General features: G+C 40.2%; 1 protein-coding gene across 7 annotated transcripts in view; it reads left to right on the forward strand.

The window, feature by feature from the left end:
• Window positions 1–955: 955 nt before the first annotated feature.
• Window positions 956–13,970, forward strand: part of LOC149318673 (exocyst complex component 6) — a 128,926-nt gene continuing 115,911 nt past the window's right edge. For 3 of the 7 annotated variants that reach the window (XM_089510256.1, XM_089510251.1, XM_089510252.1), the window contains exon 1: window positions 956–1,221. In XM_089510256.1, coding sequence (XP_089366382.1) covers window positions 1,100–1,221 — 122 coding nt within the window. In that variant the 5' untranslated portion in view covers window positions 956–1,099. Of the gene's footprint in view, window positions 1,222–5,547; window positions 5,652–13,970 lie in introns of those variants that run through there. The other 4 variants (XM_089510257.1, XM_089510258.1, XM_089510253.1 and 1 more) reach the window with 2 other exon arrangements.

Consider the following 13,970-nt stretch of genomic DNA (forward strand, 5'->3'; position numbering starts at 1 on the left):
GTCATTTCTGACTTAGGGCTACTCTAAGTACTTAGAGCTGCTCATAGTAAGTCTAATTTGCAGGTTATGAATACAGTATTTTTTTCACTGGAAGTTCTAATAGTTTGAGGATTTATTATTTAGTGAACATAGTCATTCAGTCTCATTGTGACTATTTCACTAAATGAAGCATTTTTGGCTTAATAGCATTAGTAGACATCAAAAACATAAAATCCCCAAATTGGCCTTGCAGTTAGGTCATGTTAGTCCCAATTTTAATGGTATTATGGGGGACAAAACCTTTTGATGACAATGCATATTATTTACATTTATTCTTATATTCTACTGATGGGCCCACTGTCCCAAACCTTGTATTTTAAATATCATTCTTACAGTGACACATAATTGAGATCATAGTAAAAACTACAAGACCAACATGTCATGTTGACCTTTATACATTTTTGCAGCATTTCCCTCAATATAATCTGTTTCCTTGGTTTGTGTGTGAAATTTTCTTAAGGCAACAGGAAAGACCTGTGCATGGAAAATGTGACTTTATTCTATTTGGCAGTGGAGACTCAGAACTTGTTGTCAAAGAAAATTGTTGCTCTAAAACTAGTCTATGCTTCTTTTTAAGCCCAGGAATCCATCCTTCAGTTTTATGCAAAGTATGGGAAAGTTGCTTTTTTGTATAAATCCCAGAATGCCCATCTCAGTGGTCCTGCTAGGTGGAGGATTCTGGGACTTGTGGTACAACACCCCCCCCCCCCCAACATTTCCAGGCTTTATGGATATATAAAATAAATATCCAGCATTTTAAATGATTTAATTGATTTATTTCCTGTTACATTAAAATAGGTGGGTATGAAATAGAAATAGAAATACTGTAGATCTGGCTTCAAGGAAATCAACCAAGTGTTCTGTCATAAGGAAAAGGTTACTAGAGTATGCAGGATAACAACAGCTGTGTCACACTTGTGGTCAGAATGTCTTCAGGACTCCCAATGTCAAATCAGGATTTGCTTTCTCCTTTCTAATTTTGTTGGTGGCAGCGTCTTTCATTCTGGTGATAATAAAAGAAGGTCCTCCCCTTATGGCCAGAACAGTTTAGAGTTTTACCATGGCAGTGAACGCCAGTCCTAACACAGATGGATTTTATGTAGAAGAAAACAAAGATAATGTATATGAAACAGTCCTTGGCGAGATTAAATACTTGGAGCTGCCCCTAGGAATCACTTTAGGGTAAGTATCATATTGCCAAGAATGTACTTTATTCTGCTTCTGTTGGTGTTGTTGTAAAGTATTCAGAACGATTACACCATTCCTTCTTATTTTAATAGAAACAGACCTGCTACTAAACCAGCCAGGTGCAGATGGACATCCTGAAGCTGAAAGCACATTCTTTGATTTCAGTTAATCATTGGCAACAAAAGCATTTTATTTCAGGATGTTAAGAAGCTGTTCTTAAAAGACTGCTTCTTGCACTGGCTAAATTATAAGGTGCTGTTATCTGTTCTGGGACTAGCTTTGTGGTGGTGGTGAATAACAGATTTTACTAACAGCTGAAATGTTGATTTATATTCTATCTATCTATCTATCTATCTATCTATCTATCTATCTATCTATCTATCTTCTCCTTTTATTTCTTAAATAACAAATGTGGGGATGGGGCTGCATTTCATATACAAATAGGCTATTAAAATATGTATGCTTCTAAATAAGTCTACATGGTGAAATACAGAATTATCTGACATTCATAGCAGCAGATTAATTTACCCTTTGTTAAAATACAGCAATTAGCAAATAAAAAGAAGGAAAATCTCTTCATATTTTCTTAGTCATATTGCATAGTAGATTACATGATATCATGTTCAAGTTTATTTATAGTATCTGACAGAGTATTTTAAAATAGCATAGCTGTATTTGAGAGTATCAGTTTACAAAGATGATAACACTGCAAAAACTATGTATTATTACATTGAAGCCACAGCTTAAATACACTTATTTTTTTCCTGTAATTTGTGTGCATTGTTCTATAATATAATAATTAATAATAATTATTATTATTTATACCAGCTCTTCAGCCAAAAGGCTATCAGAGCGGCTTACAAATTGTGAATTAGACATTTCCTTGCCCTCAGGCTTACAATCTAAAGAGACAAGACACAAAAGGAGAAGGGAATGGCAGTGGGGAAGGGGGAAAGTCCAGCAGATCTTCTAATAAGGCAGTGAAGCATTTTTATATCTGTTTTCATACCTGGTTCTGCATAAAACTGTTTTAGAATTAAGAAAGCAGTAGTGCCAGCATCTTTTTACCTTTGCAAAGGTAGAGGTTCTTCATCTTTCCCTTTCTACCCAAATTTTCTATTTCTTCTCATCCCTCTTTTCCTCATTTGGATAGAGACCCCTATTGAACAAGAAGTTGGGGTAAGATAAATCAGGTGGGTATAGTACCTTGAAATATTTTCTCACCATAAACACACATAAACATAGGAAGTTACATATATACACACTTAGAGAAAGCCAGTGTGATGTAGCAGTTTGAGCATTGGACTACGTCTCTGGACACCAGGGTTCAAATCCCCCCTTGGCCATGGAAATTAGAGTCACCATAAGTCAGAAATGACTTGAAGGCACACAGTAGCAACAACACACTTTTATACTCTGAATGTATATTCTTCGGTAGGCAAGAGGGCATAAATCATATACAAGAGGGATGGATCAACATGTTTAAACAATCTCCATGGTTTGCAGAATTACAAAAATCCATTGGGGAAGGAAATCCCAAAAATATATGAGATGATGCTACTGGGCTGACCCACTGAACCCAAAGGGTATTCGGTAATGGCCCCTCCTCATCCCCATCCCAGAGAGAAGTGGGATGCCAAAGGGTTCTGTCTTGAGCCCAGTGGTATTCAACATCTTGAACAATTACTTGGATAATGAAATAGAAGGCATGCTTATCAAATTTTCAGATGACACCAAATTGGGAGGGGTAGCTAAAACCCCAGAGGACGGTATCAGAATTCAAAATGACCTTAACAGATTGGAGAAGTGGGCCAAAACTAACAAAATGAATTTCAACAGGGGGAAATATAAAGTACTACATTTAGGCAGAAAAAAAATGAAATGCATATGTATATGTGTGTGTGTGTGTGTGTGTGTGTGTATATATATATATATATATATATATATATAGGATGGGTACACCTGGCTTGACAACAGGATGTGTGAAATGATCTCGGAGTCTTAGCAGACCACAAGATGAACATGAGTCAGCAGTGTGATGCGGCAGCTTAAAAGGCCAATCAATAGGAGTATAGTGTCTAGATTGAGAGAAGTAATACTACAGTGAGACCTTGCCATCCACAGGCTTGCCATCCATGGATTTGAACATCTGCAGATGGAAAGTCCCATTGTCCCCAATGGTGGTTCTTGCATGTCACGCTGCCATTAGGGACAACGGGACTTGAAGTCGTATGTTTTTTGTATCTGGGGGAGGAGATCCCACATGCATACAAAGGTCCAACTGTACTACTCTATTCTGTTTTGGTGAGGCCTCACCTGGAATATATGGTGTCCAGTTCTTGGCACCACAATTCAAAAAGGATGTTGACAAGAGGAGGGCAACCAGAATGGTGAAAGCTCTGGCAGCCATTCCCAGTGAGGAGTGTCTTAGGGAGCTGGTTGTGTTTTCCATGGGAAAGAGAAGGTTAACATGATAGCCATGTATACATATTTGAAAAGATGTCATATTTGGGATGGAACAAGCTTGTTTTCTCCTGCTCCAAAGACATTGATAATAAATTTAATTATTTTCTATGTCACTAGACTAAGAAGTCAGTGCAATACTTTTTGGAATAGCAGTGTTAATATTTGTTTATTAATTATACTTCTATCCTGCCTTTCTGCTGATAGCTCTCTACACAATCTTGTGAAGTAGGACAGGCTGAAGTAGTTGGCTGACACTAGAACTTGGCTCTCCCAAATCCGAGTTCATACCAGTGTGCTGTAACTTCGGTTGTTACATCACACTGGCACTTTCCAAACCAACTCACTCCCTCTATGAAGAAACATATCAAGGAAACCCTATGATAGGGTAGCTGTTGAAAGCTATAAGTGGTTTGAGTGTTGGCCTACGACTCTAGAGACCAGGGTTTGACTTCAAGCTTGGCCATGAAAACCTACTGGGTGGTGACCTAGGGCAAGTCACACTCTCTCAGCCTCAAAGGATGATCATTGCGAACCTTCTCTGAAGAAACCTTGCCAAGGAAACCCCATGACAAGGTAACTATTGAGAGCCAGTAGTGGTTTGAATGTTGGATTACGACTCCGGAAACCAGGTTTCGAATCCTAACTCCACCATGTAAACCCACAGGGGCAAGTCCCACTCTCTCAGCCTCAGAGGATGGCCATGGCAAACCCTCTTTGAAGAAACATGCCAAGAAAACCCTATGATAGGGTCGCCATAAATCAGACTTATGCAAGGTACCCAGCAAACCTGTGCCAAGCCACCTTTGCCGCTTCCTTGCCGGATCTAAAATACATAAAATGTAACCATGCAAAGTTTCTTCAGATTGAGAGGGTTTGCCATGGCCATCCTCTGAGGCTGAGAGAGTGTGACTTGCCGAAGGTCACCCAGGAGGTTTCCTGAGTAGGGGGTTTGAACCCAGATCTCCCAGTATTTTGCTTTTATATATGCACTCATCCCTCCATATTTGCGACCTTGATATTTGCGACTTTGATTTATTCACGGATTTGATTAATATGTGCTCTCTAGGAATATTTAGGCCTTCCAGTGCAACTCTATGGTCAACATTAACTAAAAGTCGCACTGAAAGACCTAGAGATTCCTAGAGAGAATACTCTACTAGGCAAAATTGTAGCTCCTCCAGTGCAGTTCTGTGGTCAGTGTCTGTTGCGTGTTGACCAGAGTTGTTAATAATAATAATAATAACAACAATAATATTTATTTATTTATACTCCGCTCTTTAGTGAAAGACCTAGAGATTCCTAGAGAGGTGTCCTCTCAAGTTGAAAACATGGTGTTTTTGTTATTTTTCCACATTCATGGGGGGGTCTTGTGCCCCCAACCCTAGCAAATATGGAGGGACAAGTGTGTGTGTATATGTGTGTGTGTGTATATATATATATAGAGAGAGAGAGAGCGAGAGAGAGCGAGAGAGAGAGCGCTTGTGTATTGCCTTTTAAATTCCATTACATTTTAGTGTGTGTGTGTGTGTGTATAAATTTTAATTTAATTTAATGTAATTTTAATATTGTTTTTTAGGTGATTTTTAAACTTTTATTGTAATTTTTGAAATCTGTAAGCCGCCTTGGGTCCCTTGGGGTGGGGTGCCAGGCGGCCTCCAAATGATAAAAATAATACAAGGCCTGTCCTCCTTTTCCTCCAAAGGGCTAGGCCCGCCCCGTTGCTAGGCAGCGGGGAGAACCCAGTGGGCTGGCTCCGCCCACCGCCCGCCATGCTGGCGGATTGGTCCAATCTCCCTCCCTGGGTCCCGCCCCCTCGCTCCTTTAAAGCCCCGCCCCCTGTTTCCCAGCCCAGCCTGGCTCTGCCTCCCCTGCAAGATGGCGGAGAGCCTCCCTGAGCATGAGCGGATCCTGCAGGAGATTGAGAGCACAGAGACGGCCTGCGTGGGTCCCACCTTGAGGTGAGAGGAGGGGGGCTCTCTGCTTGGCTAAAAGGGAAGGAGAGCTCCCTTCCCGGGCTTGCTTACCTCTTTTCTTTGCAACAGCAGCAGGGTCCACATTGGTGACAGCTCCTTCCAAGAAGAGACACAACACACACACATACACATTTTCTGTACAAGGACCCCCCCAGGCGTCCTCCTTTTCCCGGACCATCCTCCATCCCAACCTTCAGGGAGGGGACCCCCCCCCCCCAAAAGTCCTCCCATTCTGAGCATGCCTCTGAATATTTCTATTGAGTGTTTTTTGGGTCATACAGTAGTAGTGACTTTGTTTTAATTATTATTGTAGCAATTCAGTTCTGTTTCAATGTACTGTTTTTGTATGTTTTTAACTGTATGGTGTGTTTTTTTAATGTTGTAAGCCACTCCTGAGTCCTAGCCTTGGGAGAAGGGCGGGATAGAAATAAATATAATGATAATGATAATAATAATAATAATAATAATAATAATAATACAGTTCCCTTAGAATCATAGACTCATAGAGTTGGAAGAGACGGCAAGGGCCATCCAGCCCAACCCCATTCTGACATGCAGGAACTCTCAGTCAAAGCCTCCCCTGTGACAGATGGCCATCCAGCCTCTGCTTAAAGACCTCCAAGGAAGGAGAATCCACTACACTCCTTGGAAAGAGTGTGTTCCACTGTCAGAACAGCCCTGACTGTCAGGAAGTTCCTCCTAATGTTGAGGTGGAATCTCTTTTCCTGGAGCTTGCATCCATTGAACATCCTCCTTTTTGAGGTGCCTTGCCCTCCTTAGGTGGGGAGAACCTCTGTGGGGAAGAGGTGCCCCTTTCAGGCTGAGCTTATGGCTCCATGCCTTTTGGGGGAACTCCTGGTTCTTTTCAGTGAGAGGTAGGTTAGCTGTCTTAGTTTATTTTGCTGTATTTTTGAGCCCTGTTGAGCTCGTTGTTCCCATTTCATTCTGACACTTCAACCCTTGCCTTTTGCAGGTTGCTCTCAAACAGAAAGGCGTGTTCCCTCCTTGTGTGAGCAAAAGGCACCTGGCCTTGGAGGCTCAGAAGCACTCCAAAATGAGAGAGAGAGAGAGAGAGAGAGAGAGAAGGCAAAGTCTAGGAATAACATAAAATTAGGTTTTTCAGACTCCTCACTTGTTGTGGTGGTGTGCCTTCGGGTCTTTTCCAAATTACTGTGACCCTAAGGCAGCCCTGTCAAGGGGTTTTTGTGGCATGTTTCATGTTCAGAGTGGGGTTTGCCGTTGTCATCCTCTGAGGCTGAGAGAGTGCAACTTGCTCAAGGTCACCCAAGGGGTGTCCATAGCCAAGTAGGGATTCGAACCCTGCTCTCCAGGGTTACATAATCCAACACTAAATCCAGTACACTGTACTGGCTCCATTCAAAGATATAGCTGTGTTACTTTGTAGAATCAGTAAACGGAGGTTCCCAACCTTTGGTCCTCCACATGTTTGGGACTTCAGTTCCCAGAATTCCTGACCGTTGGCTAAATTGGCTGGGGCCTTTGGGAGCTGAAGTTCAAAACACCTGGAAGACTAAAGGTTGGGAATCACAGAGTAGAGAGATCTTGTAGTACCTTTGAGACTCACTGAAAGAAAGAAATTGGCAGCAGGAGATTTCCTAGACTTCATCTACTTCCTCAGATACATTTGGAAGTAGATGAAGTCTAGGAAAGCTCATGCTGCCAACTTCTTTCTTTGAGTGAGTCTCAAAGGTGCTGCAAGATCTCCCTACATATTCAAACTGGCTCCAGTTGTTTATGATTAGTGGCTAGGGAGCTGTCAAATGGAGAGTGAAACATTTCTGTGTTAGGGAAAGTAACCTGCTGAGGCCAGGAGAAATGTCAGGATGAAATATGGGTAATGGGAGTCTGGCATTACAATCCTCTCAATTTCTGGCTTTTCTGTTGAAGTTCTTCTGCAATCAATATTGGCCAGATCTTACAAGGAGAGGATTTTTTTTGGAGGGATGGGGGTGCCTTTCATGTCCCATTTTTATTTTCCTTAACACTTATAGGGTTTAAACATAGTGATCTTTAATTATAGCCTCCATTTGGGTGAAGTCATTGTGCAACATTATGGGAAGGAGCATGGAGTACTTTTTATGCAAACTGCATGATGTGGGTGTTGGATTTGGGTATCTGTCAAAACCAGTGGGTGTGTCTGGTTACTTGTGTAGTCGCTGGACTTGTAAATCAGCTTCATTTGAAAGTGGTGTATTTACCAATTTTATTTGGAAGTGGTCTGCTCTTTTCTATAACTTCCATGTTCAGATATGAAAGATACACTTATTGGTGTCATCCTTTTCAAAGCTAGTGGAACAGGCTTGTTGTTTTAATTAGTGATTACTTAATGCTACACTATCACTTGGATGCATCTTTGCAAATAAAGGGTTGGTTTTTGGGTGGCTGGAACAATTTTTGGATACATATTGTGGGTTGATTTTTCTTCCCCCACCATTCACCATCCATCCATGCTTTCCTCTTGTAGCATAGAATAATTTTGCAAGAGGATGTAATGACATCTCTCAGTAGATGTTCACTGATACAGTACAATGACATTGCCATTAGGTCATCAGTATGCCTGTTCTAATATTCATATGGAAGTTGTTGCACTCCATCCTTAATACCTTCTTGTTGGCAGGGCTGGTGCTGCTATTCAATAGAGGCAGCAGATTTAGGATATCATGAAAGAGCAGTAAAACTTTATTTACTTTGCAATTGTATTTTTATGGCCGGAGATTAAGAGAGATGTTCATGGAATTTTCTGCCTCATCGTCCAAAATAATGTCTCATGTTTTAGACTTTGTGTGTGAGTGGTGGTGACATTTGCTGCTCTCTCACAGGCAGGTAAAATGTCTTGGGCCAGCCTTGCTTTGGGCTGGAATTATTTTTTTAAATGAGGTGTTAAAATTTAATTAACAAAATGTATGTTATACTGTTAGCTGTGCCTATGGCTGAGAAGAAAAAATACCTCAGGGATCCCAAATACAAGCACATTGACTCTAGTCAAAATTTTAAACTAATGTTGCTCAAACTGGTGGCAAGTTTCATCAGAGGGGGCTTGCCATTGCCATTCTCTGAGGCTGAGAGTGACTTGTTTAGGGTCATCTAATGGGTTTCATGACCAAGTGTTCAAATCCTGTTCTCCAGAGTTATACTTGAATGCTCACACCACTGCACCACAATGAGTATAAAATCATTTCGAAAACATGACAGTAAAGATAAATAACAATTAAGATAAAAAATACAGCACCCTCAATAAAAAGATTCTCCCACAACTAGTGGGATTGACAAATGCCTGTTTAAATGAAATATTTTTATCTTCTGGCAAGAAGGGCCATCAATTATTGCGCTACACTCACAGCATTGCTGTTCCATTTTAACTGCTCTGGCAGCCTCTTGTTGCATTTTGGGATTTGTAGTTCAGTGAGGCCTATAAACTATGGCTGAATATTCTAAATGCCCTTCCCTAAACTGCAAATCCCACAATTCAGCAGGAGGCAGCCAGAACAGTTAAAGTGGAATAGCAAAGAGTGTAATGCGATAATCTCCTTAGCCTCTGGTGGAAGAAAATTCCATATTCTGGGAGCAATCCCCAAGAAGGCTGTCCTCTATCTTTGCTAGGTTGGTCTGCAATGGTGGTGAGGCTGAGAGTAAGCCCTTCCCTGAGGATATTAGGGCTTGGGTAGCTTCATTTAGGAAAATACAGTTGTTCAGATAATTGTCTAGTAGATTTCTGCTGATAGTTATTTTGCAGGCAAAATTCCTGTTGGTTCATGCATAAGGTTTGGTGTGTATATGCACTGAATGCCTTGTCCGCCTTTATGAGTGGGTTTCCCCACTGTTTTTGCATGTAAAGAGGTGTTCAATATTGAATACAAACATCTATTTTCTTATAAAAAGCTGAGCTGTTGCAACTGTTGAAGCTGGTCATGTAAGCAGGCTTTCTGATAGGTTCAGTGTACATCAACTTTGTTTCATGCACAGAGTTCTTAAAAATATTGTAATAAAATTAATTTCAGGCTATGTTTATATGGTGTATAAATGAATTTCATGTTTAGGCTTGGGTCCCAAGATATTTCATTATGTATATGCAAATATTCAAAAATTCCAAACACTTTTGGTCCAAAGCATTTTTGATAAGGGAGAATCAACCTGTACTGGAGTTTGAAGCGGTATTGACTTACTTTGCCAAAATCAAACACGTTAATAGCATTGAATATAGTGTGTAAGATTATCTAAAATGTGCAGCTCTGAAGAATATTAAGTCACAATTAACGTAAGTCCACACATAGATGAATCCTATTAATTCATTTGGAAAGGCCTACTCTAGATGGGGCTAACAATAGTAATTGTGTGTATTTCTACGGATGTGCCTTCAAGTTGCCTGTCGATTTAAGGCGACGACCCCATGAATTTCATAGGGTTGTCTTAGACAAGGAATAGCTAGAGGTGGCTTTGCTAGTTCTTTCCTCTTAGGGTACATTTAACTAATACCAACATATCTAATTAATCTTACATCCTTTATAAATCCATTTAAGGGGCCAAACAGAGAGGCCACAATAACGCTGCTTCAGGTGACTTTGGAGGTATGTTGTTTAAATGACACACACACATCTTGAGAGGACTGGATGGCCCTTGTGGTCTCTTCCAACTCTATGATTCTAAGTTGTGCCAAAGCTGTGCTCCAGTCCTTAGGACTGGAGCGTGGCTTTGGTGCTGGTTCTGGCCTCTTAGGACGCATGCATCATTTAAACATCATACCTCCAAAGTGACCTGAAGCAGCTTTATTTTGGCTTGTCTGTTCGGGCCCTAAGTCCTTTAAAATAGGCATTAAAGTTTCCCACTAATATTTAACATGTTTATGCATTTGATACTGCATGAATAAAAAGTTCTTTAAGGTTCTCAAAATATTTTCTGTGCTACAATAAAGATAGTATTTGGAATATGGGCTAAACACATGCAAGATAGTTTTAATCTGAGTAGCATTTAGCAGATTGAGAAAGGTTACTTATTAATGAAAATCTAGATTGTTAGTACTGGGTATAGATTGTAGTTCCATACGTGCTTCCTGGAAATAAACTCCAATGAACTCAATGGGACTTACTACTGAAAAGACTTACATAGGAAGAATACAAGACTTGCATTGTATGGAAAGTATAAAAAGGCTTGCACTGGAAGTATATTATGTAATGAGATGTGTGTTTCAAAGACTGAAATACTGTCTTCATTAATTTTGCAACTGTGTTGGTAGTGCAAGTGTGGGCAACTGTGGAAGACTAGGCAGACATTTTGTAACATTTTGAGACAAAACACTTTTGGGGGGGGACTTTGTGCAACATTTCATTTTGACCCCTGGGAGTGGTCCAGGGAGACTCAGACATGGTGGAAATGCTCTCCACATCACCTAGAGATCATTTTGTTTAACCATGGAGACCACAAAAAAGGTAATGGAGGGCTGCTTTGCTCACCTCTAGTTTGGTGACTTTGCAAAAGGAGTACTAATATATTTAAAATTGTAGCATGGGGAAGATAAACTGAACAAGAGATAATGACCTTCCACCCATACTTGCTCTTCAATTCTATGTTACTTTGAGGTCTAGGGTCTCACCTATGTATTGAGCACTTCTTAAGTTTACTATTCAGCAACCTTGTATAGAGGAATAAAGTAAGCATCTAATGCAACTCTAGCTGTGTGAGGCCTAACCTAAACTTTCAGGAACTAGGGTAATTATTAATTCTTTGGAAAGCTACTTCCAGCGTTTTTGTGTTTTTTTTCTGGCTTCTTCCCAGTAAGCCCCTGAGATACTTGCCTTCTTTAGTTCTAGTTGTGAAAATGTTGTCCCTTTCACAGCCTTGTAAGTAAATCCAGAAATATGACTAACCTGCTTTCTTCTGGAAGAGAAGGGCATTTTTATGCTGTATAAAGAGGAGAGTGCATCCTTTTAACAACTGCTTGGTTTTGGTGTTGGGCACAGAGGAGGGACTGAGTGCTCCTTTTCTCCTCAGCAGTTTGCTCACCCATCTGCAAAGATTGCTGGGGCCCTTTCACACTACACAACGATGATTCCACTTTAACTGCCATGGTAGCATCCTGTGAAACTCTGTAGTTTGGTGAGGGATTAGAACTATCTGGCAGAGAATTCTAGATACCTCTCATTAAACTCCAGATCCCAGGATTCTATAAGAGGGAACTTTGGCAGTTGAAATGGAATCATAATGCTATAATTACATAGTATGCAATGGTCCCTGGTCACCTCTGGTTTTCAGGATAGTGACCTTATAAATGTAGAATTCAAAGGCATAACTGTGTTAGTCTGGAAAATCGGTATGCAAAGGGATCTTGCAGTACCTTTGAGACTGAGAGGTAGAAGTTCATAACGTGAGCTTTCATAGGCTTGAGCCTACTTCCTCAGATGCATTTCCTCAGGTGCATCCTAGGAAGTAGGTTCAAGTCTATGAAAGTTCATGCTGCTAATTTCTATCTTTCAGTTAGTCTCAAAGGTGCTGCACGATCATTTATATATTTATTTATTTGTAGTATTTATACCCCGCTCTTCAGCCACAAAAGCTCTCAGAGCAGCTTACTTTTTTTAAAAAATTAGACATTTAAAATTTGAAATGTCTGCATATTGTACATTTAGACCACAGTTTAAGTCTCTAGAAGACAGACAAATGGGTCCTTGAGCCAATCAGGCGGGAAATACCCCTGGAGACCAAGATGATTAAGTTGAGGCTGTCATACTTTGACCACTTGAAAAGGCATAATGCATTGGGAAAGACAATAATGCTGGGGAAGGTTGAGGGCAGAAGGAAAGGTAGACTGCACACCAGATGGCTAGGCTCAAATAGGGAGGACATAGGCATGGGTCTGCAGGAAATGAGCAGAGCAGTGGAAGACAGGGAGACTTGGAGATGTTTCTTCCACAGGATTGTCATGAATCGAAGTCAACTCGAGGGCAGTTAACAACAACAACAAAGACTAGAAAATCATTTAAGGCTATACGTTTGCTACTGACATATGGATTAAAATTGTTTTATAGGTCTACAAAGGACTTTTCATGTTAAAGCTTTAAAAAAAGCTTGTGAACATTGAGCGAAACTGAATCTGGGTTGTTGGAGCATAATATAAGAATAATAATTATTTTTTAAAACATGAATATGAGTGTACAGATGCTAGAAAGGGTAGAGGTTTTCCCTTATTTCAAATATGTGTGCCTCCTTTGAATGTTTCTATATGCAAGTTATGTAGCAATTATAATGTGGTGTAATATTCCATTTCACAATATAAGTTCAAAAGAGAAGCTTGTGTTTAAGGCATATGCATTTGTTTCTTTTGATGAAGTTGGAGTGCTTATGAAGAAGTATGTGCATGGTCGCCATCTTTGGCTCTAGTAAAGAAACAGTTGTGCTAAATAACAGTAGATTAAAGAACAGAAGATTAATCTATACCAGACTGGTGTCTCTGAGAAGGCAAGCAATTAGAATAGCCTCCTGGGATGTTGCTACTATTTTCTATTTCTCCATGGTTTTATCACTTACAGCATCCAGTATAGTGTTCACAACCACTATGTTGATTTCATCATCTGAGGCCTGTCTTACAGTGGAGCAAACTTCATGAGTGTTCTGTGCCCACTTTATGCCTGCGTTGTTCAGAACTGACTTAATACCATAGAGAGAATCAACCATGTACTCATATTTTCTTTTGAAGCTTATTTGGGTGGATTTAAGCTGTGTTAAGCTCTGGAATCCCTTCAGATCTCAGCAGTGTAGCGCTGCTTTCTTTAGTGAAACTGAGAATACCATCAGAAATAACGATGGATTTGAAACTGATCAGAAAACTTTTAAAATCTAGGAATGATAAGAAAGAAAGGGTGTAATTTATATCCCCTTCTTTAAAGTGGTACCAGAAGAATATAAAAATGTAACAAGGTGTGCTAGAATTAGAAATGGGAGGATATCCTTTTACTTGGCAATCACTATTTGGATAATACACCACTTGTTCTCTTTTCTTTCATGCTCTTGTTTGAAATTGAGGTTTCAGTCCTGTATATGTGTTTGTGTGTGCGCGCACGCATGCAAGTGCACCTTCAATTTGCCTGTTGATTTAAGGTGATCTCATGTAGTACATAGAGTTTTTCGTAGGCAAGGAATGCTCAGAAGTGGTTTTGCCAGTTCCTTCCTCTGAAATACAGCCTATAGCACCTGATATTGGTTGACAGTCTCCCTTCCAAGTAGTAACCAGGACTGATCCTGCTTAGCTTTTGAAATTAAACAGGACTTGGTGCTTTTAGGGTATTACTTATA

Source organism: Sceloporus occidentalis, unplaced genomic scaffold, assembly GCF_023333645.1.
Source record: "Sceloporus occidentalis isolate IW3139 unplaced genomic scaffold, rSceOcc1.0.p SCAF_2, whole genome shotgun sequence".
Lineage (NCBI taxonomy): Eukaryota > Metazoa > Chordata > Lepidosauria > Squamata > Phrynosomatidae > Sceloporus > Sceloporus occidentalis.